Genomic DNA, 26,180 nt, shown 5'->3' with positions numbered 1-26,180 from the left:
CATAGTCTCTTTGGTCTTTGTAGTTGTAGTTTCTGTAGTCTCTGTTGTCTCTCTAGTCTGTGTTCATTCATGATCAATGAGATGTGTTCAGTTGTGTAGAGAGCCAGAATCATCTTTAGAGACATATGAGCGCATCATTCTAGTTCTGTGGTGCCTGTCATCCTTTCACCTGCATTCCATGTGAGATTTAGATGGCTTTGGATACTGCTAATAGTAGCTACTCTGCACAAAAGGACTCTGTACGATTGTCACCTCTTTTGACATATACTGTATGTGTGTGTATGTATGCGCCTGCGTGTATGTGTCTTTCTGTGCGTCTCTGTCTCTCTGCGTGACTGTATGGGTCTGTCTCTGTCTCTCTCTTTCTGTCTCTCTCTCTCTCTCTCTCTCTCTCTCTCTCTCTCCAGTCATTAATGGACACCAGAGGCATTGAAGCAACTTTGTCTCTCTCTCTCTCCCCCCCTCTCTCCAGTCGTTACGGAACACCAGAGGAGTTGAAGCAGCTGATTGACACCGCCCACTCCCTGGACATCGTCGTCCTATTGGACGTGGTCCATAGCCACGCCTCCCAGAACACGGAGGATGGGCTGAACCGTTTTGATGGCTCCGACTCCTGCTTCTTCCACTCCGCTCCGCGTGGGGAACATGCTCTCTGGGGCAGCCGCCTCTTCAACTACTCCAGGTAGGCAAATATCCAGCTGTCAATCAATCAGTTGAATTACCCTAGGTAGTAAAGTGTATAACTACTCCAAGTGCTATTCACCTACACAGTTACTATTTCTATATTTTCAAGCAACTGTTTAGCTACCTCAGGTCCTAGAAATACTGTCCTGACCATTAACAAACTCTGTCACCAGATGTAGCGTGTCACCAGATGTAGCGTGTCACCAGATGTAGCTTGTCACCAGATGTAGCTTGTCACCAGATGTAGCGTGTCACCAGATGTAGCGTGTCACCAGATGTAGCGTGTCACCAGATGTAGCTTGTCACCAGATGTAGCGTGTCACCAGATGTAGCGTGTCACCAGATGTAGCGTGTCACCAGATGTAGCGTGTCACCAGATGTAGCTTGTCACCAGATGTAGCGTGTCACCAGATGTAGCTTGTCACCAGATGTAGCTTGTCACCAGATGTAGCGTGTCACCAGATGTAGCTTGTCACCAGATGTAGCGTGTCACCAGATGTAGCGTGTCACCAGATGTAGCTTGTCACCAGATGTAGCTTGTCACCAGATGTAGCGTGTCACCAGATGTAGCGTGTCACCAGATGTAGCGTGTCACCAGATGTAGCTTGTCACCAGATGTAGCTTGTCACCAGATGTAGCTTGTCACCAGATGTAGCTTGTCACCAGATGTGGCTTGTCACCAGATGTGGCTTGTCACCAGATGTAGCGTGTCACCAGATGTAGCTTGTCACCAGGTGTAGCTTGTCACCAGATGTGGCTTGTCACCAGATGTGGCGTGTCACCAGATGTAGCGTGTCACCAGATGTAGCGTGTCACCAGATGTAGCGTGTCACCAGATGTAGCGTGTCACCAGATGTAGCTTGTCACCAGATGTAGCTTGTCACCAGATGTGGCTTGTCACCAGATGTAGCGTGTCACCAGATGTGGCTTGTCACCAGATGTAGCTTGTCACCAGATGTGGCTTTTGTGTTTTTACTCATCTCCTGGAATATGTAGAGTGTTTATCTTCCAGGGAAAATTCCTTACTGGATATGTCCTTGTACAGTATGTTAATGTTGAATTCAAGTAATGAATGATATATTCATTCCAAACATAGTATGAAAGAATGGTTACATAACACGCTGGAAAGTGTTTTTATAAGAAACGTACTGTATGTTGTGTTTTAAAAACATGAACAATTCAAATATATTAGTTAAATTAACACACTGGCTAATGTACTGTACGTTAACCTACATAATGTGTATGTCATTGCAGAAATGAGACAAAGACCTGCTGCAATGCAAGGCTGTGTTTTTTTTTTATTAAAAAGAGTTTGTCTGTATCCCAAATGGCACCCTATTCCCTACACGTTGCATTACTTTAACCAGAGCTCTGGTGGAAAGTAGTGCACTACGTAGGGAATAGGGTACCGTGTGAACCCGTGTATGATTTCTATGATCCTTTCCTCACAGTAGGATGAATCACCCACTAGAGCTAGATGTTTTTAAATAATGTTGACTGGAGAAAAGCAAACGCTATCAGATGAGAAGAAGGGAACTTTTTATCTAATTGGAGTAACCTTAATGTCAAGCCTGTCTACTAGACTCCTACACACAGTGGGTTGAATGGGCGCAGTGTATTAAATGAGTGCAGTTCTTATTTTATATAGGTTTGCGTCCTAAATGGCACACTTTTCCCTCATAGGCCCTGGTCAAAACTAGTGCACTATAAAGGGAATAGGGTACCATTTGGGGCACACATATGTATTTATCTGACTGTACTGTACCCTAGGCAGGATAGGAGTCAGAGCCAGGTCACGTGGCGGGATAGGAGTCGGAGTCAGGACATGTGGCGGGATAGGAGTCGGAGCCAGGTCATGTGGCGGGATAGGAGTCGGAGCCAGGTCATGTGGCGGGATAGGAGTCGGAGCCAGGTCATGTGGCAGGATAGGAGTCGGAGTCAGGTCATTTGGCGGGATAGGAGTCGGAGTCAGGTCATGTGGCGGGATAGGAGTCGGAGCCAGGTCATGTGGAGGGATAGGAGTCGGAGCCAGGTCATGTGGCAGGATAGGAGTCGGAGTCAGGTCATGTGGCAGGATAGGAGTCGGAGCCAGGTCATGTGGCGGGATAGGAGTCGGAGTCAGGACATGTGGCGGGATAGGAGTCGGAGCCAGGTCATGTGGCAGGATAGGAGTCGGAGTCAGGTCATGTGGCGGGATAGGAGTCGGAGTCAGGACATGTGGCGGGATAGGAGTCGGAGCCAGGTCATGTGGCGGGATAGGAGTCGGAGCCAGGTCATGTGGAGGGATAGGAGTCGGAGCCAGGTCATGTGGCAGGATAGGAGTCGGAGTCAGGTCATGTGGCAGGATAGGAGTCGGAGCCAGGTCATGTGGCGGGATAGGAGTCGGAGTCAGGACATGTGGCGGGATAGGAGTCGGAGCCAGGTCATGTGGCGGGATAGGAGTCGGAGCCAGGTCATGTGGCGGGATAGGAGTCGGAGTCAGGTCATGTGGCGGGATAGGAGTCGGAGTCAGGTCATGTGGCGGGATAGGAGTCGGAGTCAGGTCATGTGGCGGGATAGGAGTCGGAGCCAGGTCATGTGGCGGGATAGGAGTCGGAGCCAGGTCATGAGGCGGGATAGGAGTCGGAGTCAGGTCATGTGGCGGGATAGGAGTCGGAGTCAGGTCATGTGGCGGGATAGGAGTCCCTGTAGTAATGACCTTCCTCTAGGAGCTGTAGTAATGATCCCCTTCCTCTAGGAGCTGTAGTAATGATCCCCTTCCTCTAGGAGCTGTAGTAATGATCCCCTTCCTCTCGGAGCTGTAGTAATGATCCCCTTCCTCTAGGAGCTGTAGTAATGACCACCTTCCTCTAGGGGCTGTAGTAATGATCCCCTTCCTCTAGGGACTGTAGTAATGATCCCCTTCCTCTAGGAGCTGTAGTAATGATCACCTTCCTCTAGGGGCTGTAGTAATGATCCCCTTCCTCTAGGAGCTGTAGTAATGATCACCTTCCTCTAGGGGCTGTAGTAATGACCTCCCTCTAGGAGCTGTAGTAATGATCCCCTTCCTCTAGGGGGCTGTAGTAATGACCTTCCTCTAGGAGCTGTAGTAATGACCTTCCTCTAGGAGCTGTAGTAATGACCTTCCTCTAGGAGCTGTAGTAATGATCCCCTTCCTCTAGGAGCTGTAGTAATGATCCCCTTCCTCTAGGAGCTGTAGTAATGATCCCCTTCCTCTAGGAGCTGTAGTAATGATCCCCTTCCTCTCTAGGAGCTGTAGTAATGATCCCCTTCCTCTAGGAGCTGTAGTAATGATCCCCTTCCTCTAGGAGCTGTAGTAATGATCCCCTTCCTCTAGGAGCTGTAGTAATGATCCCCTTCCTCTAGGAGCTGTAGTAATGACCTTCCTCTAGGAGCTGTAGTAATGATCCCCTTCCTCTAGGAGCTGTAGTAGTGATCACCTTCCTCTAGGAGCTATAGTAATGATCACCTTCCTCTAGGAGCTGTAGTAGTGATCCCCTTCCTCTAGGAGCTGTAGTAATGATCACCTTCCTCTAGGAGCTGTAGTAATGATCACCTTCCTCTAGGGGCTGTAGTAATGATCACCTTCCTCTAGGGGCTGTAGTAATGATCACCTTCCTCTAGGGGCTGTAGTAATGATCACCTTCCTCTAGGGGCTGTAGTAATGACCTTCCTCTAGGAGCTGTAGTAATGATCACCTTCCTCTAGGAGCTGTAGTAATGATCCCCTTCCTCTAGGAGCTGTAGTAGTGAACCCCTTCCTCTAGGAGCTGTAGTAATGATCCCCTTCCTCTAGGAGCTGTAGTAGTGATCCCCTTCCTCTAGGAGCTGTAGTAATGATCCCCTTCCTCTAGGAGCTGTAGTAATGATCCCCTTCCTCTAGGAGCTGTAGTAGTGATCCCCTTCCTCTAGGAGCTGTAGTAATGATCCCCTTCCTCTAGGAGCTGTAGTAGTGATCCCCTTCCTCTAGGGGCTGTAGTAATGACCTTCCTCTAGGAGCTGTAGTAATGATCCCCTTCCTCTAGGGGCTGTAGTAATGATCCCCTTCCTCTAGGGGCTGTAGTAATGATCCCCTTCCTCTAGCGGCTGTAGTAATGATCCCCTTCCTCTAGCGGCTGTAGTAATGACCACCTTCCTCTAGGAGCTGTAGTAATGATCACCTTCCTCTAGGGGCTGTAGTAATGACCTTCCTCTAGGAGCTGTAGTAATGATCCCCTTCCTCTAGGAGGTGTAGTAATGATCACCTTCCTCTAGGGGCTGTAGTAATTACCTTCCTCTAGGAGCTGTAGTAATGATCCCCTTCCTCTAGGAGCTGTAGTAATGATCCCCTTCCTCTAGGAGCTGTAGTAATGATCCCCTTCCTCTAGGAGCTGTAGTAATGATCACCTTCCTCTAGGAGCTGTAGTAATGATCACCTTCCTCCAGTGCTGTAGTAATGATCACCTTCCTCTAGGGGCTGTAGTAATGATCACCTTCCTCTAGGGGCTGTAGTAATGATCACCTTCCTCTAGGAGCTGTAGTAATGATCACCTTCCTCTAGGAGCTGTAGTAATGATCACCTTCCTCTAGGAGCTGTAGTAATGATCCCCTTCCTCTAGGAACTGTAGTAGTGATCCCCTTCCTCTAGGAGCTGTAGTAATGATCACCTTCCTCTAGGGGCTGTAGTAATGATCACCTTCCTCTAGGAGCTGTAGTAATGATCCCCTTCCTCTAGGAGCTGTAGTAATGACCACCTTCCTCTAGGAGCTGTAGTAATGATCACCTTCCTCTAGGGGCTGTAGTAATGATCCCCTTCCTCTAGGAGCTGTAGTAATGATCCCCTTCCTCTAGGAGCTGTAGTAATGATCACCTTCCTCTAGGAGCTGTAGTAATGATCACCTTCCTCTAGGGGCTCGATGATTTAGTTCCTAGAGCTAGACACTTGTACTTTCCCTTCCTGTACTTTTCATATCTGTACAAATCCCTGTAGTCACATTTTACTCCCATATGATTTTTCTTTGTGTGCCTTGCCCATTTAGTTCTCTATTACCAAGGCTGTACTAGTATTCAATACTGTGACTTATACAATACTGTTACGCTGAATTACACTTCTGCCTTTACGTCCTTGTCAGCTAAACAGACCTCTCTCTCTCTCTCTCTCTCTCTCTCTCTCTGTGTGTGTTAGCTCTCTCAAATTAAACTGCAGCTTATTACCTTGTTGACACTAAGCTGCTATAGAAGGGTCGGCGGTACGGTTGTTGACAAAATAAGTATGAATTAATTGGGAGGGAAAGACCTAAAGGAGCTAAGTTGAAGGCGGCGCCCTGTTCGAGGTTGAAGGCGGCGCCCTGTTCGAGGTTGAAGGCGGCGCCCTGTTCGAGGTTGAAGGCGGCGCCCTGTTCGAGGTTGAAGGCGGCGCCCTGTTCGAGGTTGAAGGCGGCGCCCTGTTCGAGGTTGAAGGCGGCGCCCTGTTCGAGGTTGAAGGCGGCGCCCTGTTCGAGGTTGAAGGCGGCGCCCTGTTCGAGGTTGAAGGCGGCGCCCTGTTCGAGGTTGAAGGCGGCGCCCTGTTCGAGGTTGAAGGCGGCGCCCTGTTCGAGGTTGAAGGCGGCGCCCAAAAGCAACAAAAGAAAAACAGCAATTCATCATGAGTAGCCTAGTTGGCTAGGTCAACCAATAGAGGCCACGTATTTGAGTGCTCCAAAAGAGCAGAGGGGAGAGTTCATGTCTTCATCAGAGGGAGGATGGTCAGAGAGATGGAGCGGGACAGTTCATGGCTTGGTCAGAGAGATGGAGCGGGACAGTTCATGGCTTGGTCAGAGGAATGATGGTCAGAGAGATAGAGCGGGACAGTTCATGGCTTGGTCAGAGGAAGGATGGTCAGAGAGATGGAGCGAGACAGTTCATGGCTTGGTCAGAGGAATGATGGTCAGAGAGATAGAGCGGGACAGTTCATGGCTTGGTCAGAGGAAGGATGGTCAGAGAGATGGAGCGGGACAGTTCATGGCTTGGTCAGAGGAAGGATGGTCAGAGAGATGGAGCGGGACAGTTCATGGCTTGGTCAGAGGAAGGATGGTCAGAGAGATGGAGCGGGACAGTTCATTGCTTGGTCAGAGAGATGGAGCGGGACAGTTCATGGCTTGGTCAGAGAGATGGAGCGGGACAGTTCATGGCTTGGTCAGAGGAAGGATAGTCAGAGAGATGGAGCGAGACAGTTCATGGCTTGGTCAGAGGAAGGATGGTCAGAGAGATGGAGCGAGACAGTTCATGGCTTGGTCAGAGGAAGGATAGTCAGAGAGATGGAGCGAGACAGTTCATGGCTTGGTCAGAGGAAGGATGGTCAGAGAGATGGAGCGAGACAGTTCATGGCTTGGTCAGAGGAAGGATGGTCAGAGAGATGGAGCGGGACAGTTCATGGCTTGGTCAGAGGAAGGATGGTCAGAGAGATGGAGCGGGACAGTTCATGTCTTCATCAGAGGAAGGATGGTCAGAGAGATGGTTGATGAAGATGGAGTCGAGTGACAAGGCTTGCTGCTCTACCTTCACCCCCAAACTATCTTCTGGTATTTGTTTTCATTAGTCCATCGTTGATATAGTTCCAAAATATTTTACATGTCATCAATTAAGTTCTGAAGATCTAGAACTTTCAAAATACAGAAATACATCGGGTGTGATGCTGCTTTTTGCATAATTTGATGCAAAACGCACCATACCGTCAGTATTTCTGTATTTTGAAAGTTATACCCTATATCTTAACTTGATTGCTGACATGCAACACATTTTTGGGACTATATCAACGATGGACTAATGAAACAAATACCAGACGATAGTTTTGGGGTGGAATTTTTCAAATAAGCTTCTGGTGACTCTTCAATTGACGTGTAACGTTACTTGCTATAAACTCAAGTTTCTCTCCAAATCTGTCTTTCCCAAATGCAGATTTCGGACACGGCCAGTGCCTAGATTTAAAAGGAAACACTATAGATGTGAAACTTAAGGTTGAGAGCCTGGTGGAGAAGAATCTATGATAGATGAGTAGAATAGAATGAGTAGAATTCAGTTGAACAGCAGTTGACATTTTACAATGATAGATACAAAACTGAAAATAGAAGGATGTAAACACAAAAAGTGCACTATGTAGGGAATAGGGCCCTGGTCAAAGTAGTGCACTATGTAGGGAATAGGGCCCTGGTCAAAGTAGTGCACTATGTAGGGAATAGGGTACCGTTTGGAATGCATCCTGGTTCTCTGGAAGGAGCTGTAGCATCTCCTGATTCTTCATTGATAGCAGAGGCTGGTTGATTAAAAAACAGATCGTTATTGTGACCAGGGTCTCGCGGCAACCTAATGCCATTCATCTTCAGAAAGTAAAGAACTAGGAAAGACTTGGCACACACACACACACACACACACACACACACACACACACACACACACACACACACACACACACACACACACACACACACACACACACACACACACACACACACACACAGACACCCAGACAGACATAGAGCTGCTAGCACACATATAAAAGCATTTTTCTGTCCTTGGGAGATTTCTTTGCAGCCCATGCCTCTTCCTCTCCCAGCTTGAGTTGGTATTCAAGGGAGACCTGCTCACTGTAGTCCCTGAAGGTACATTTGTGTCTGAAGATCTGCGGGAGCAGGACTCTGCCTGAGAAGTAAAAGGCAAAGGAAGGTGGTGTGTGCTTTGTAAGTGCATCGGCAGCTCTGTTTGGCTCACACATAGCCAAGGTTAGCATACTGACTCACCTGAGGTGAATACGCTGCTAGAAGCTAAACGGTAGCAGACAAATAATATCTGTATGTGTACTATTCGGCGTGCGTTCCAAATGGCACTACTTTGGACCCAGGGGCCCATAGGGAAATAAGGGTGCCACTCAGAACAAAGGAGAATACTTAAGGTGGATAAAGATCGAGGTGGAATAAAAAAAAAAGTACATCTCAGCTTCTTTTAAATCCTCTTAGATATCTACATTTTTACATTTTAGACATTTATCCAGATCGACTTACAGGAGCAATTAGGGTTAAGTGCCTTGCTCGAGGGCACGTCGACAGCTTTTTCACCTTGTCGGCTCGGGGATTCAAACCAGTGACCTATGTTACTGGCCTAAAGTTCTTAACCACTAGACTACCTGCCACCTGATGTGTGTGTGTGTATGTGTGTATGTGTGTATGTGTGTATGTGTGTGTGTGTGTGTGTGTGTGTGTGTGTGTGTGTGTGTGTGTGTGTGTGTGTGTGTGTGTGTGTGTGTGTGTGTGTGTGTGTGTGTGTGTGTGTGTGTGTGTGTGTATAATATGTGTAATATATATATATATATATCTCTAGCTGACTGACAAGTGTCTATGAGACCGAAGCAGAAGACTAAGGGAAAAACCACGAGCCTGAGATTAAAATACATCTTTTAGTCTAATAGACCATCAGTTTAGCTGGCTTCTCTGTTTACCTTTTACCCCCAGTCTCTTACTTAGTTATGGAGGCCAATTTAAGGTTCCTCCTCGTTTCTCTTAGATCCTACCATTAGGTGTCTAGCCTTCGGGACGGTTGTATCAATTATTCATAAATAACGATGACGATAATCCACTGTTTGCTGCTCTGAGATTTCTGCTACGCTCTGCAGTTAGTTTTCATGTAATTACAGGGACATGAAGGAAGCTGTCTGTGGGTAAAATCCACTGCTACTGACCCTAATGGTCTTCACTAAGGGCTGCATCCCAAATGGGACCCTAGACCCTATGTAGTGCACTACTTTTGACCAGGGCCCTATAGAGAATAGGATGTCACTCTGTTGATTTGGTGTTGTTGTAGGATCTGGTAATACACTGTCTCTTTCTCTTCTCTAATCTTCCTTTCATTATGTTTCTGTGAAATCATCCCCCTTCACACATTATAGTCTCTGGACACTCAGTCCTCTGTTGTCTATTAAATGAGGTACCAGACTCAGGCCACTCAGTCCTCTGCTGTCTATTAAATGAGGTACCAGACTCAGGACACTCAGTCCTCTGTTGTCTATTAAATGAGGTACCAGACTCTGGACACTGTCTTCTGTTGTCTATTAAATGAGGTACCAGACTCAGGCCACTCAGTCCTCTGTTGTCTATTAAATGAGGTACCAGACTCAGGCCACTCAGTCCTCTGTTGTCTATTAAATGAGGTACCAGACTCTGGACACTGTCTTCTGTTGTCTATTAAATGAGGTACCAGACTCTGGACACTCAGTCCTCTGTTGTCTATTAAATGAGGTACCAGACTCTGGACACTCAGTCCTCTGTTGTCTATTAAATGAGGTACCAGACTCTGGACACTCAGTCCTCTGTTGTCTATTAAATGAGGTACCAGACTCTGGACACTGTCTTCTGTTGTCTATTAAATGAGGTACCAGACTCTGGACACTCAGTCCTCTGTTGTCTATTAAATGAGGTACCAGACTCTGGACACTGTCTTCTGTTGTCTATTAAATGAGGTACCAGACCCAGGCCACTCAGTCCTCTGTTGTCTATTAAATGAGGTACCAGACTCAGGCCACTCAGTCCTCTGTTGTCTATTAAATGAGGTACCAGACTCAGGCCACTCAGTCCTCTGTTGTCTATTAAAGCCCTTTTTGAACTCACATTTAATATGCACGTCATCGGAGAGCCTGGTTGGTCTCATCACAGCTAGCGCCGCTCTCTTACAATACATTATAGTGATGTTTAGTGTCCACCATGGAGGCTATTATACCACTATAACAAGACAGAGAGAGAGAAGGACTGCTTCTTTCATTACTTATTGAACTCTCCTGGTATCACAAGGACTCATTAGAGACGCAGGGAGAGAGAGACGGAGGGAGAGAGAGACGGAGGGAGAGAGAGACGGAGGGAGCAGACATATGTCACTGCTGGGAGGCTTCTGATGAGCCATTAGATAAATCCCAGAGGAGTGTTGCCTGTGTTCTGTGTGGCTGTGTGTGTATGTACCAGAATGCTGCTATTGGTGAGGAAATTCTCACCTTCACTGGTAAGGCGAGGCTTCAGGTTCTGCCAACAAAAGGCAACCTAGCTGTGTGTGTGTGTGTGTGCGTGTGTGTGTGTGCGTGTGTGTGTGTGTGCGTGTGTGTGTGTGTGTGTGTGTGCGTGTGCGTGTGCGTGTGCGCGTGCGCGTGTGCGTGTGTGTACAAATAACAATTATAGAACAAAGAAAATCCTTCCTCTTGTTCCTGCCCTCAAACAAACAGCGTGAGATATTCAAACTTCCTGGGTCCAAAATGGCACCCTATTCCCTATCTATATAGCGCACTAGATTTTGACCAGGACCCATAGCACCCTATATTTGTATTTGATTTATTTTACCTTTATTTAATTAACTAGGCAAGTCAGTTAAGAACAAATTCTTATTTTCAATGACGGCCTAGGAACAGTGGGTTTAAATGCCTTGTTCAGATTTTTACCTCGTCAGCTCGGGGGCTTCGATCTTGCGGGCCATTCGGTTACTAGTCCAACGCTCTAACCACTAGGCTACCCTGCCGCCCCATATAGGGCACTACTTTTGACCAGGGCCCATAGGGAGTAGGGGTGCCATTTTGGGAACAGATCAAAACTGTCTGGAATATTTGAACGTGTCTACAGTAATAGAAGCGGCGACGAACACGTCCACTGTGTTTTCCTGTTAGATGAAAAAACACACACTCCACTAAATAGAAACCGTCAGGAATCGAAACCGGCGCCTTATTTTTCATACATTAATTCATATTTGTAGCAAATCATCAATGAACCCCGTAGTCTTGCCTGGCGACCCATCCGCAGGCCTCTGGCTACATTTATTTCCCACAATGGATTCTTCTCCCGCCCCCCCATGTTGAAGTCACACAGACGACTTCTAGGATGGCAGATTCAGACGGGAATGTATGAGGCGAAATCGATAGAGCAGCGGAATTTAATTCAAGGTCAGTTGTCAGGCAAACAGTAGCTAGCCAGCGAAGCAGACTTCCTCTCTATAGCATAAAGACATGTAGCTACAGGTGCCCTCCTGCTCTATCTGCTTCCTGTATTAGGCCCTATCTGCTTCCTGTATTAGGCCCTATCTGCTTCCTGTATTAGGCCCTATCTGCTTCCCACTGCTGCTTTAATGGACCTTTTTCAAACAGGACCAAGGACACCTTGGCTGTGTGTCCAAAATGACACTCTATTCCCTATATAGTGCAAGTGGCCAGGAACAATGCTCTGTATAGGGAACAGGGTGCCATTTCAGACGCAGACATTGTGACAAATAGAGAATAAATGAACCAGGACTGTAAGTTACATGGCTCAGGGCGTGGCAAGACTTCCTGTCAGGCAGTTGCTGTAGCTACCTATTACCTGGAACAGCTCAGGGCGTGGCAAGACTTCCTGTCAGGCAGTTGATGTAGCTACCTATTACCTGGAACAGCTCAGGGCGTGGCAAGACTTCCTGTCAGGCAGTTGCTGTAGCTACCTATTACCTGGAACAGCTCAGGGCGTGGCAAGACTTCCTGTCAGGCAGTTGCTGTAGCTACCTATTACCTGGAACAGCTCAGGGCGTGGCAAGACTTCCTGTCAGGCAGTTGCTGTAGCTACCTATTACCTGGAACAGCTCAGGGCGTGGCAAGACTTCCTATCAGGCAGTTGCTGTAGCTACCTATTACCTGGAACAGCTCAGGGCGGGGCTGACTTCCTATCAGGCAGTTGCTGTAGCTACCTATTACCTGGAACAGCTCAGGGCAGGGTTGACTTCCTGTCAGGCAGTTACTGAAGCTACCTATTACCTGGAACAGCTCAGGGCAGGGCTGACTTCCTGTTAGGCAGTTGCTGTAGCTACCAAATACCTGGAACAGCTCAGGGCGGGGCTGACTTCCTGTCAGGCAGTTGCTGTAGCTACCTATTACCTGGAACAGCTCAGGGCAGGGCTGACTTCCTGTCAGGCAGTTACTGAAGCTACCTATTACCTGGAACAGCTCAGGGCAGGGCTGACTTCCTGTTAGGCAGTTGCTGTAGCTACCAAATACCTGGAACAGCTCAGGGCGGGGCTGACTTCCTGTCAGGCAGTTATTGAAGCTACTTATTACCTGGAACAGCTCAGGGCAGGGCTGACTTCCTATCAGGCAGTTACTGAAGCTACCTATTACCTGGAACAGCTCAGGGCAGGGCTGACTTCCTATCAGGCAGTTGCTGTAGCTACCTATAACCTGGAACAGCTCAGGGCAGGGCTGACTTCCTATCAGGCAGTTACTGAAGCTACTTATTACCTGGAACAGCTCAGGGTAGGGCTGACTTCCTATCAGGCAGTTGCTGTAGCTACTTATTACCTGGAACAGCTCAGGGCAGGGCTGACTTCCTATCAGGCAGTTACTGAAGCTACCTATTACCTGGAACAGGGGTCTTCAGATGTGATACTTCTAATTAGGTTTGATCCAGGCGTCCCTCAGTAATTCTCTCTCTCGCTCTCTCTCTCTGTCCCCCCCCCTCCCTTTCTCTCCCCCTTGTCTCTCCCTCTCTCTGTTTCTCTCCTCCCTCTCTCTCTCTCTCTTACATTCAGCCTATATTGTGGATAATTTGCATCCATCTGTGTATGAAGTCTGTACATGTGAAAAGAGAGAGGCCCGAGGCCAGGGCTTTGTGGTCTGAATTATAATTGGTCTCTTCCATGCTGTTCTGGTCTTTCCAGAAGGATCATCGGTCTCGTCCATGCTGTTATGGTCTGTCCAGAAGGATCATCGGTCTCTTCCATGCTGTTCTGGTCTGTCCAGAAGGATCATCGGTCTCTTCCATGCTGTTATGGTCTGTCCAGAAGGATCATCGGTCTCTTCCATGCTGTTCTGGTCTGTCCAGAAGGATCATCGGTCTCTTCCATGCTGTTATGGTCTGTCCAGAAGGATCATCGGTCTCTTCCATGCTGTTATGGTCTGTCCAGAAGGATCATCGGTCTCTTCCATGCTGTTCTGGTCTGTCCAGAAGGATCATCGGTCTCTTCCATGCTGTTATGGTCTGTCCAGAAGGATCATCTCTCGTCCATGCTGTTATGGTCTGTCCAGAAGGATCATCGGTCTCTTCCATGCTGTTCTGGTCTGTCCAGAAGGATCATCGGTCTCTTCCATGCTGTTTTACTCTGTCCAGAAGGATCATCTCTCTTCCATGCTGTTCTGGTCTGTACAGAAGGATCATCGGTCTCTTCCATGCTGTTATGGTCTGTACAACCGTGCCCCATCCATCAGGCCTGTCCCATCCTGCTGTTGGTTGTTTCAGCATCACGCCTCCCGTGGAATGACCTGTCAGCTTTTTACGTTTATATACTGTTATTGGTAGCTTGACTATAGTGTTGTGAATAATAGACCTCAGGGTGTGTGTGGGGGGGGGGGGGGGGGCTGTGGCCTCAAACCCTACTTGGTAATGAGACTGATCCATTCTGCTATCATCAGTCTGACCAAGATGTGAACCCCACTTCCCCAATCAGGGCTGACACATACACTTACACAAATACACACAATGCAGGGAGAAAGCTAATGCAGTTTCTCAGGAAATATGAATTTCTACACAAAGACAAACTGCGGTCGTCGGGAGGATTAGTGTGAATCTGATTGGTTGGAACTAGGCGGTAGTAGGAAAATGGAAAATGCAGTGAGGCTCCTTCTCAAGGGTAAGCAGGGTAGAGGAGGAGGTAGAGGAGGAGGTAGAGGGGGAGGTAGAGGGGGAGGTAGAGGGGATGGAGGTAGAGGGGGGATGGAGTAGGTAGAGGGGATGGAGGAGGTGGAGGAAGGGATGGAGGAGGTAGAGGCGGGAGGGGATGGAGGAGGTAGAGGAGGGAGGGGAGTGAGGATGTAGAGGAGGGGATGGAGGAGGTAGAGGAGGGAGGGGATGGAGGAGGTAGGGGATGGATGGGATGGAGGAGGTAGAGGAGGGATGGGATGGAGGAGGTAGAGGGATGGGATGGAGGAGGTAGAGGAGGGAGGGGAGTGAGGATGTAGAGGAGGGGATGGAGGAGGTAGAGGAGGGAGGGAGGGGAGTGAGGATGTAGAGGAGGGGATGGAGGAGGTAGAGGAGGGGATGGAGGAGGTAGAGGAGGGAGGGGATGGAGGAGGTAGAGGAGGGAGGGGATGGAGGAGGTAGAGGAGGGAGGGGATGGAGGAGGTAGAGGAGGGAGGGGATGGAGGAGGTAGAGGAGGGAGGGGATGAGGAGGTAGGGGATGGAGGAGGTAGGGGATGGAGGGGAGTGAGGATGTAGAGGAGGGGATGGAGGAGGTAGAGGAGGGGATGGAGGAGGGAGGGGATGGAGGAGGTGGAGGAAGGGATGGAGGAGGTAGAGGAGGGATGGGATGGAGGAGGTGGAGGAGGGGATGGAGGAGGTAGAGGGGATGGTGGAGGGGATGGAGGAGGTGGAGGGGATGGAGGAGGTGGAGGAGGGAGGGGATGGAGGAGGTGGAGGAGGGAGGGGATGGAGGAGGTGGAGGAGGGGATGGAGGAGGTAGAGGAGGTAGAGTTAATGTGGCTGTATGGGTCCAACACAAACCCCCTGGTCCTGGGTATGGGTCCAACACAAACCCCCTGGTCCTGGGTATTTCTGGTCCATGAGGACACACTGTGCCGTTTATTGGTTCAGAGCAATGGGGTCGGTGGGTTCAGAGCGGTGGGTTCAGAGCGGTGGGGTCAGAGCGGTGGGGTCAGAGCGGTGGGGTCAGAGCGGTGGGGTCAGAGCGGTGGGGTCAGAGCGGTGGGGTCAGAGCGGTGGGGTCAGAGCGGTGGGGTCAGAGCGGTGGGGTCAGAGCGGTGGGGTCAGAGCGGTGGGGTCAGAGCGGTGGGGTCGGTGGGGTCAGAGCGGTGGGGTCAGAGCGGTGGGGTCAGAGCGGTGGGGTCAGAGCGGTGGGGTCGGTGGGGTCAGAGCGGTGGGTTCAGAGCGGTGGGGTCAGAGCGGTGGGGTCAGAGCGGTGGGGTCAGAGCGGTGGGGTCAGAGCGGTGGGTTCAGAGCGGTGGGGTCGGTGGGGTCAGAGCGGTGGGTTCAGAGCGGTGGGGTCAGAGCGGTGGGTTCAGAGCGGTGGGGTCAGAGCGGTGGGGTCGGTGGGGTCAGAGCGGTGGGGTCAGAGCGGTGGGGTCAGAGCGGTGGGGTCGGTGGGGTCAGAGCGGTGGGGTCGGAGCGGTGGGGTCGGAGCGGTGGGGTCAGAGCAGTGGGGTCGGTGGGGTCAGAGCGGTGGGGTCAGAGCGGTGGGGTCAGAGCGGTGGGGTCAGAGCGGTGGGGTCAGAGCGGTGGGGTCGGTGGGGTCAGAGCGGTGGGGTCAGAGCGGTGGGGTCAGAGCGGTGGGGTCGGTGGGGTCAGAGCCATTTGGAACATAACATTACACATCTAAAAATGTCAACACCGAGATGTGGATAATGGCGTCGACGCCACGGTGTGGATAATGGTGCCGACGCCACGGTGTGGATAATGGTGCCGACGCCACGGTGTGGATAATGGTGCCGACGCCACGGTGTGGATAATGGTGACGACGCCACGGTGTGGATAATGGTGCTGACGCCACGGTGTGGATAATGGCGTCGACGCCACGGTGTGGATAATGGCGTCGACGCCACGGTGTGGATAATGGCGTCGACGCCACGGTGTGGATAATGGCGTCGACGCCACGGTGTGGATAATGGCGCCGACGCCACGGTGTGGATAATGGCGCCGACGCCACGGTGTGGATAATGGCGCCGACGCCACGGTGTGGATAATTGCGCCGACGCCACGGTGTGGATAATGGCGTCGACTCCACGGTGTGGATAATGGCGTCGACGCCACGGTGTGGATAATGGTGCTGACGCCACGGTGTGGATAATGGCGTCGACGCCACGGTGTGGATAATGGCGTCGACGCCACGGTGTGGATAATGGCGTCGGCGCCACGGTGTGGATAATGGCGTCGACGCCACGGTGTGGATAATGGCGCCGACGCCACGGTGTGGATAATGGCGCCGACGCCACGGTGTGGATAATGGCGCCGACGCCACGGTGTGGATAATGGCGCCGACGCCACGGTGTGGATAATGGCGTCGACGCCACGGTGTGGATGATATTGGATATTGCATTGGAGGGATTCAATCTGTGACCCGTACGAATGTGTTCCATATATCTGTTATACAGTAGTTGTCAATGGTAGCTGTGTCGGGTGCTATTTTTGCCGATGGCACTTCAAGTAAAGCAATATTTCAGTGCCATCTAAATAAATACATGGCTTTTGGATATTGGTTTTAATAAATTGTATTCCATTGAGTGTGCATTCTGCTCACCTATCTTTACTGTTATAATAAAAGCCTTGGTTTCTAGAAAGAGCTGAAGGGACATAAAAAATGTCATATTCTTTCATACCTGATTGACGTCTCATAATGTCCGTGGTCTCAGTGATGACCTCCACAATGTCCTTGGTCTCAGTGATGACCTCCACAATGTCCATGGTCTCAGTGATGACCTCCACAATGTCCATGGTCTCAGTGATGACCTCCACAATGTCCATGGTCTCAGTGATGACCTCCACAATGTCCATGGTCTCAGTGATGACCTCCACAATGTCCATGGTCTCAGTGATGACCTCCATAATGTCCATGGTCTCAGTGATGACCTCCATAATGTCCTTGGTCTCAGTGATGACCTCCACAATGTCCATGGTCTCAGTGATGACCTCCACAATGTCCATGGTCTCAGTGATGACCTCCACAATGTCCATGGTCTCAGTGATGACCTCCACAATGTCGATGGTCTCAGTGATGACCTCCACAATGTCCTTGGTCTCAGTGATGACCTCCACAATGTCCATGGTCTCAGTGATGACCTCCACAATGTCCATGGTCTCAGTGATGACCTCCACAATGTCCATGGTCTCAGTGATGACCTCCACAATGTCCATGGTCTCAGTGATGACCTCCACAATGTCCATGGTCTCAGTGATGACCTCCACAATGTCCATGGTCTCAGTGATGACCTCCACAATGTCCATGGTCTCAGTGATGACCTCCACAATGTCCATGGTCTCAGTGATGACCTCCACAATGTCCTTGGTCTCAGTGATGACCTCCACAATGTCCATGGTCTCAGTGATGACCTCCACAATGTCCATGGTCTCAGTGATGACCTCCACAATGTCCATGGTCTCAGTGATGACCTCCACAATGTCCGTGGTCTCAGTGATGACCTCCACAATGTCCTTGGTCTCAGTGATGACCTCCACAATGTCCATGGTCTCAGTGATGACCTCCACAATGTCCATGGTCTCAGTGATGACCTCCACAATGTCCATGGTCTCAGTGATGACCTCCACAATGTCCATGGTCTCAGTGATGACCTCCACAATGTCCATGGTCTCAGTGATGACCTCCACAATGTCCATGGTCTCAGTGATGACCTCCACAATGTCCATGGTCTCAGTGATGACCTCCACAATGTCCATGGTCTCAGTGATGACCTCCACAATGTCCATGGTCTCAGTGATGACCTCCACAATGTCCATGGTCTCAGTGATGACCTCCACAATGTCCATGGTCTCAGTGATGACCTCCACAATGTCCTTGGTCTCAGTGATGACCTCCACAATGTCCATGGTCTCAGTGATGACCTCCACAATGTCCTTGGTCTCAGTGATGACCTCCACAATGTCGATGGTCTCAGTGATGACCTCCACAATGTCGATGGTCTCAGTGATGACCTCCACAATGTCGATGGTCTCAGTGATGACCTCCACAATGTCCTTGGTCTCAGTGATGACCTCCACAATGTCCATGGTCTCAGTGATGACCTCCACAATGTCGATGGTCTCAGTGATGACCTCCACAATGTCCTTGGTCTCAGTGATGACCTCCACAATGTCGATGGTCTCAGTGATGACCTCCACAATGTCCGTGGTCTCAGTGATGACCTCCACAATGTCCATGGTCTCAGTGATGACCTCCACAATGTCGATGGTCTCAGTGATGACCTCCACAATGTCCATGGTCTCAGTGATGACCTCCACAATGTCGATGGTCTCAGTGATGACCTCCACAATGTCGATGGTCTCAGTGATGACCTCCACAATGTCCTTGGTCTCAGTGATGATCTCCACAATGTCCGTGGTCTCAGTGATGACCTCCACAATGTCCTTGGTCTCAGTGATGACCTCCACAATGTCGATGGTCTCAGTGATGACCTCCACAATGTCCATGGTCTCAGTGATGACCTCCACAATGTCCTTGGTCTCAGTGATGACCTCCACAATGTCCATGGTCTCAGTGATGACCTCCACAATGTCCATGGTCTCAGTGATGACCTCCACAATGTCCTTGGTCTCAGTGATGACCTCCACAATGTCCGTGGTCTCAGTGATGACCTCCACAATGTCCATGGTCTCAGTGATGACCTCCACAATGTCCATGGTCTCAGTGATGACCTCCACAATGTCCTTGGTCTCAGTGATGACCTCCACAATGTCCGTGGTCTCAGTGATGACCTCCACAATGTCCATGGTCTCAGTGATGACCTCCACAATGTCCATGGTCTCAGTGATGACCTCCACAATGTCCATGGTCTCAGTGATGACCTCCACAATGTCCATGGTCTCAGTGATGACCTCCACAATGTCCATGGTCTCAGTGATGACCTCCACAATGTCCATGGTCTCAGTGATGACCTCCACAATGTCGATGGTCTCAGTGATGACCTCCACAATGTCCTTGGTCTCAGTGATGATCTCCACAATGTCCGTGGTCTCAGTGATGACCTCCACAATGTCCTTGGTCTCAGTGATGACCTCCACAATGTCCTTGGTCTCAGTGATGATCTCCACAATGTCCATGGTCTCAGTGATGACCTCCACAATGTCCATGGTCTCAGTGATGACCTCCACAATGTCCATGGTCTCAGTGATGATCTCCACAATGTCCGTGGTCTCAGTGATGACCTCCACAATGTCCTTGGTCTCAGTGATGACCTCCACAATGTCCATGGTCTCAGTGATGACCTCCACAATGTCCATGGTCTCAGTGATGACCTCCACAATGTCCGTGGTCTCAGTGATGACCTCCACAATGTCCATGGTCTCAGTGATGACCTCCACAATGTCCGTGGTCTCAGTGATGACCTCCACAATGTCCTTGGTCTCAGTGATGATCTCCACAATGTCCGTGGTCTCAGTGATGACCTCCACAATGTCCTTGGTCTCAGTGATGACCTCCACAATGTCCTTGGTCTCAGTGATGATCTCCACAATGTCCGTGGTCTCAGTGATGACCTCCACAATGTCCTTGGTCTCAGTGATGACCTCCACAATGTCCTTGGTCTCAGTGATGACCTCCACAATGTCCTTGGTCTCAGCGATGACCTCCACAATGTCCTTGGCCTGCACAGCTGCACACAGATAGTGTTCATTACACAATGAAGCTACACAGCAGGCCAGCCACCAGCTAGCTCAATGAGACTCTACACAGCGGGCCAGCCACCAGCTAGCTCAATGAGGCTCTACACAGCAGGCCAGCCACCAGCTAGCTCAATGAGGCTCTACACAGCAGACCAGCCACCAGCTAGCTCAATGCGACTCTACACAGCAGGCCAGCCACCAGCTAGCTCAATGAGGCTCTACACAGCAGGCCAGCCACCAGCTAGCTCAATGAGGCTCTACACAGCAGGCCAGCCACCAGCTAGCTCAATGAGACTCTACACAGCAGACCAGCCACCAGCTAGCTCAATGAGACTCTACACAGCAGGCCAGCCACCAGCTAGCTCAATGAGACTCTACACAGCAGGCCAGCCACCAGCTAGCTCAATGAGGCTCTACACAGCAGGCCAGCCACCAGCTAGCTCAATGAGGCTCTACACAGCAGACCAGCCACCAGCTAGCTCAATGAGACTCTACACAGCAGGCCAGCCACCAGCTAGCTCAATGAGACTCTACACAGCAGACCAGCCACCAGCTAGCTCAATGAGACTCTACACAGCAGACCAGCCACCAGCTAGCTCAATGAGACTCTACACAGCAGACCAGCCACCAGCTAGCTCAATGAGACTCTACACAGCAGACCAGCCACCAGCTAGCTCAATGAGGCTCTACACAGCAGACCAGCCACCAGCTAGCTCAATGAGACTCTACACAGCAGGCCAGCCACCAGCTAGCTCAATGAGGCTCTACACAGCAGGCCAGCCACCAGCTAGCTCAATGAGACTCTACACAGCAGACCAGCCACCAGCTAGCTCAATGAGACTCTACACAGCAGACCAGCCACCAGCTAGCTCAATGAGGCTCTACACAGCAGACCAGCCACCAGCTAGCTCAATGAGACTCTACACAGCAGGCCAGCCACCAGCTAGCTCAATGAGGCTCTACACAGCAGGCCAGCCACCAGCTAGCTCAATGAGACTCTACACAGCAGGCCAGCCACCAGCTAGCTCAATGAGACTCTACACAGCAGGCCAGCCACCAGCTAGCTCAATGAGACTCTACACAGCAGGCCAGCCACCAGCTAGCTCAATGAGGCTCTACACAGCAGGCCAGCCACCAGCTAGCTCAATGAGACTCTACACAGCAGACCAGCCACCAGCTAGCTCAATGAGGCTCTACACAGCAGGCCAGCCACCAGCTAGCTCAATGAGGCTCTACACAGCAGACCAGCCACCAGCTAGCTCTGCCATGTTAAGTTTCTATGGCAACGTGCTGAGGCAGAAGTGAGGCAGCACAGAGAGAGACTTAGAGCTTTAAGAGCCTGCTTACTTCAGGACCACTCTCAGATCCTTGAGCCTCCCTGGGATACAGGACTATTTTAAGGATAGAATCAGCACGTTCTAATCCCTCCTCCTCGCCCCGGTAAAAGAGGGAGGAAGAGTTACAGGATGTTTCTCCTGAAGTGTACACTCGTTCACTACTTCCCACAAATCTGAAAGCATTTGATTGATTGGTGCAGGCATGGGCTAGCTGGGCTAGCATATTTCTTATACCAGTCCGTTCTCTTTCAAAAGCACACTTTGGGAGGTCGGAGAGGTAATTAGGGCATAGCCAGAGTCTCTCTATATAATCACGATGTCCTATATTTTGTTTAATCTAACACTTAGACCAGTGGCTGGTCTAGCCTGGTTCCTCTCTAGGTTTCTTCCTAGGTTTTGGCCTTTCTAGGGAGTTTTTCCTAGCCACCGTGCTTCTACACCTGCATTACTAGCTGTTTGGGGTTTTAGGCTGGGTGTCTGTACAGCACTTCGAGATATTAGCTGATGTACGAAGGGCTATATAAAATTGATTGATTGATTGAGTAGCGTGCGTATGTGACTTGAGTTCGAAACCTGGGTGTCCTGCGTGCCGCTAAACTAGATTATACTAGCCCGCTGAGCTAAAGCCCAGGTATTAACTTGGGGGGGGGGGGGCTTACACAATTCTTCGGGCCTCGGTCGAGGCGACTTGTCATGTGAGCGTGGTTCACCTTGACCGAATCACCTCAATTACACTTTCACTGTCCAGTCCTCCCAAGTTGTTGAGGTAGTGTTGATATTGCAGTGCTTTAAAAGAACCTTGGTTCTTTCTTTCTCTTCCTGTGTTTATTCTGAGTATTGGTTTGCTATGTTGGACGGAGTCACGTTGTGCGTGTCTCTCAAACGGCAACCTATTCCCTATATAGTGCACTACTTTTGACCAAGACCCTATGAGCTGTGATCAAAAGTAGTGCACTAAATGGGAAACAGTGTGGTGTTTGGGACGTGAGACGTTAGAAGGAGAGAGGCCACAAAGCACGTTAGAGAGTATCGCTGATCTCATTCTCAGGAGTAGGAACTCAATTCCCTCGCTTGGTGTTTGTTTACCCAAGTGTTACATGAAATCCTATCAGACTGAGACACAGTGAGACGGTGGCCATACTAAACACTTAGCCAGTGGCCATGCGCTCTGATAGAGATCAGGCCTCCATCCCAAATAGCAGCCTATTCCCTATTCGGCACACTAGTTTTGACCAGATCTCTATAGTCCCTGGTCAAAAGTAGTGCACTACATAGGGAATAGGGTGCCATTTGGGATGTAGACCAGGAGGAGTGCTCAGTTACCTACTGTAAGTCATTGATTTACTCAGCCAGAAAGAGAGCCAGAGATAACTGGACACTGTGGCCCCATGTGTGTGTGTGTGTGTGTGTGTGTGTGTGTGTGTGTGTGTGTGTGTGTGTGTGTGTGTGTGTGTGTGTGTGTGTGTGTGTGTGTGTGTGTGTGTGTGTGTGTGTGTGTGTGTGTGTGTGTGTGTGTGTGTGTGTGTGTGTGTGTGTGTGTGTGTGTGTGTGTGTGTACGCACCTCCGTCTTATCACATACACACCTGTGCCTAAGCATCAACCTCCGATGGGAATGAACTGTAGCCTCAAACCTCCTGGGTCTCACCAGACCCACCAGTAACATCACATGTTTCAATTATTAAATGCATCTTGTTTTCCTGACCTTGTGTGTGTGTGTGTGTGTGTGTGTGCGTCAGCTGGGAGGTGCTGAGGTTCCTGCTGTCTAACCTGCGTTGGTGGATGGAGGAGTATCGTTTTGATGGCTTCAGGTTCGATGGGGTGACGTCCATGATGTACCATCATCATGGTATTGGTAAGGGCTAGGGATTCATATATTACAGAAAATGTCAAATGTTTACCTCCCAAGGAACATTTCAAAATTCCTTCCTGGTCATCCTAAGATTCCTGTTCAAACTGGAAATGAATTATAGTGCTTTTCATAATCACTTCATATGCTTTACACTAGCAGCAGTGTAGGTTCTGTTATTGTTAAGCGAAAATCCCACACACTGATATTGCTCATATCACTTATTCCAGTTTATGCGTCTACCTCTTGGCCTTCGTCAGAGCTTTTTATAAAGAGGCTGACACAACTTGTATAAACATGCCAGAGCAGTGTTCCCAAGCACCTGCAACATCATAGCTGATGTGCTAGTGCTTATTGTTATTTTCACTATGTACAGAGCGTACATAAAGTCTTTCATACGAAGTGCACTAACAACAGTAGAGTTTTTGGTTATGGTTTACATGGTCTATGTGTGGGTTGTGGTTATATATTGGTTATGTATCAGTGTGGGTTATGGTTATATATTCAGTGTGGATTATCGTTATATATTGGTTATGTATCAGTGTGGGTTAATTTTATATATTGGTTATGTATCAGTGTGGGTTATGGTTATATATTGGTTATGTATCAGTGTGGGTTAGGGTTATATATTGGTTATGTATTCAGTGTGGGTTATCGTTATATATTGGTTATGTATCAGTGTGGGTTATCGTTATATATTGGTTATGTATCAGTGTGGGTTATGGTTATATATTGGTTATGTATCAGTGTGGGTTATCGTTATATATTGGTTATGTATCAGTGTGGGTTATGGTTATATATTCAGTGTGGATTATCGTTATATATTGGTTATGTATCAGTGTGGGTTATGGTTATATATTGGTTATGTATTCAGTGTGGGTTATGGTTTTATTTTGGTTATGTATCAGTGTGGGTTATGGTTATATATTGGTTATGTATCAGTGTGGGTTATGGTTATATATTCAGTGTGGATTATCGTTATATATTGGTTATGTTTTCAGTGTGGGTTACGGTGATATATTGGTTATGTATCAGTGTGGGTTATGGTTATGTATTCAGTGTGGGTTATGGTTATATATTGGTTATGTATCAGTGTGGGTTATGGTTATATATTGGTTATGTATTCAGTGTGGGTTATGGTTATGTATTCAGTGTGGGTTATGGTTATATATTGGTTATGTATCAGTGTGGGTTATGGTTTTATTTTGGTTATGTATCAGTGTGGGTTATGGTTATATATTGTTTATGTATCAGTGTGGGTTAATTGTATATATTTGTTATGTATTCAGTGTGGGTTATGGTTATATATTGGTTATGTTTTCAGTGTGGGTGTTAGTATCAGGTAGTATAATTTCAGGAGACTTATCTAAGTAGAAGCACTTACTGTACCCCTTAACCCCTACACCCTAGCTCTTAGTTTCCTCAGTCCTACACCCTAGCTCCCTAACCCTTACCCCCTACCCGTTAATCCTCACCCCCTAACTCCTACACCCTAGCTCCCTAGGTGATAGCCTTGCTCTTTCTCTGTCCTCAGGCAGTATGTTTTCAGGAGACTACTCAGAGTACTTTGGTCTTCAGGTGGATGAAGACTCCCTGGTCTATCTGATGACAGCTAATCATGTCCTCCACACCCTGTATCCTGACTGCATCACCATCGCAGAGGTAACACTGGTCCTTAGGGCCTAGCCACCCTGTATCCTGACTGCATCACCATCGCAGAGGTAACACTAGTCCTTAGGCCCTAGCCACCCTGTATCCTGACTGCATCACCATCGCAGAGGTAACACTGGTCCTTAGGGCCTAGCCACCCTGTATCCTGACTGCATCACCATCGCAGAGGTAACACTAGTCCTTAGGCCCTAGCCACCCTGTATCCTGACTGCATCACCATCGCAGAGGTAACACTAGTCCTTAGGCCCTAGCCACCCTGTATCCTGACTGCATCACCATCGCAGAGGTAACACTAGTCCTTAGGCCCTAGCCACCCTGTATCCTGACTGCATCACCATCGCAGAGGTAACACTGGTCCTTAGGCCCTAGCCACCCTGTATCCTGACTGCATCACCATCGCAGAGGTAACACTAGTCCTTAGGCCCTAGCCACCCTGTATCCTGACTGCATCACCATCGCAGAGGTAACACTGGTCCTTAGGCCCTAGCCACCCTGTATCCTGACTGCATCACCATCGCAGAGGTAACACTGGTCCTTAGGCCCTAGCCACCCTGTAACCTGACTGCATCACCATCGCAGAGGTAACACTGGTCCTTAGGCCCTAGCCACCCTGTATCCTGACTGCATCACCATCGCAGAGGTAACACTAGTCCTTAGGCCCTAGCCACCCTGTATCCTGACTGCATCACCATCGCAGAGGTAACACTGGTCCTTAGGCCCTAGCCCCCCTGTATCCTGACTGCATCACCATCGCAGAGGTAACACTGGTCCTTAGGCCCTAGTCCCCCTGTATCCTGACTGCATCACCATCGCAGAGGTAACACTGGTCCTTAGGCCCTAGCCACCCTGTATCCTGACTGCATCACCATCGCAGAGGTAACACTGGTCCTTAGGCCCTAGCCACTCTGTATCCTGACTGCATCACCATCGCAGAGGTAACACTGGTCCTTAGGCCCTAGCCACCCTGTATCCTGAATGCATCACCATCGCAGAGGTAACACTAGTCCTTAGCCCCTAGCCACCCTGTATCCTGACTGCATCACCATCGCAGAGGTAACACTGGTCCTTAGGCCCTAGCCACCTTGTATCCTGACTGCATCACCATCGCAGAGGTAACACTAGTCCTTAGGCCCTAGCCACCTTGTATCCTGACTGCATCACCATCGCAGAGGTAACACTAGTCCTTAGGCCCTAGCCACCTTGTATCCTGACTGCATCACCATCGCAGAGGTAACACTAGTCCTTAGGCCCTAGCCACCCTGTATCCTGACTGCATCACCATCGCAGAGGTAACACTA

The 26,180-nt window shown here is 49.5% G+C and overlaps 1 protein-coding gene across 1 annotated transcript in view; it reads left to right on the top strand.

Moving 5' to 3' along the window:
* Positions 1-26,180, top strand: part of gbe1b (glucan (1,4-alpha-), branching enzyme 1b) — a 393,966-nt gene that overhangs the window by 175,451 nt on the left and 192,335 nt on the right. Inside the window, exons 7-9 of the mRNA XM_071358105.1 lie at positions 473-682; positions 23,102-23,217; positions 24,746-24,873. Coding sequence (XP_071214206.1) covers positions 473-682; positions 23,102-23,217; positions 24,746-24,873 — 454 coding nt within the window. The remainder of the gene's footprint in view (positions 1-472; positions 683-23,101; positions 23,218-24,745; positions 24,874-26,180) is intronic.

The sequence above is a fragment of the Salvelinus alpinus genome, chromosome 21 (genome assembly GCF_045679555.1).
Source record: "Salvelinus alpinus chromosome 21, SLU_Salpinus.1, whole genome shotgun sequence".
Lineage (NCBI taxonomy): Eukaryota > Metazoa > Chordata > Actinopteri > Salmoniformes > Salmonidae > Salvelinus > Salvelinus alpinus.
The sequence above is the reverse complement of the archived record's forward strand: the minus strand, read 5'-3'. Positions and strand labels throughout refer to the sequence as shown.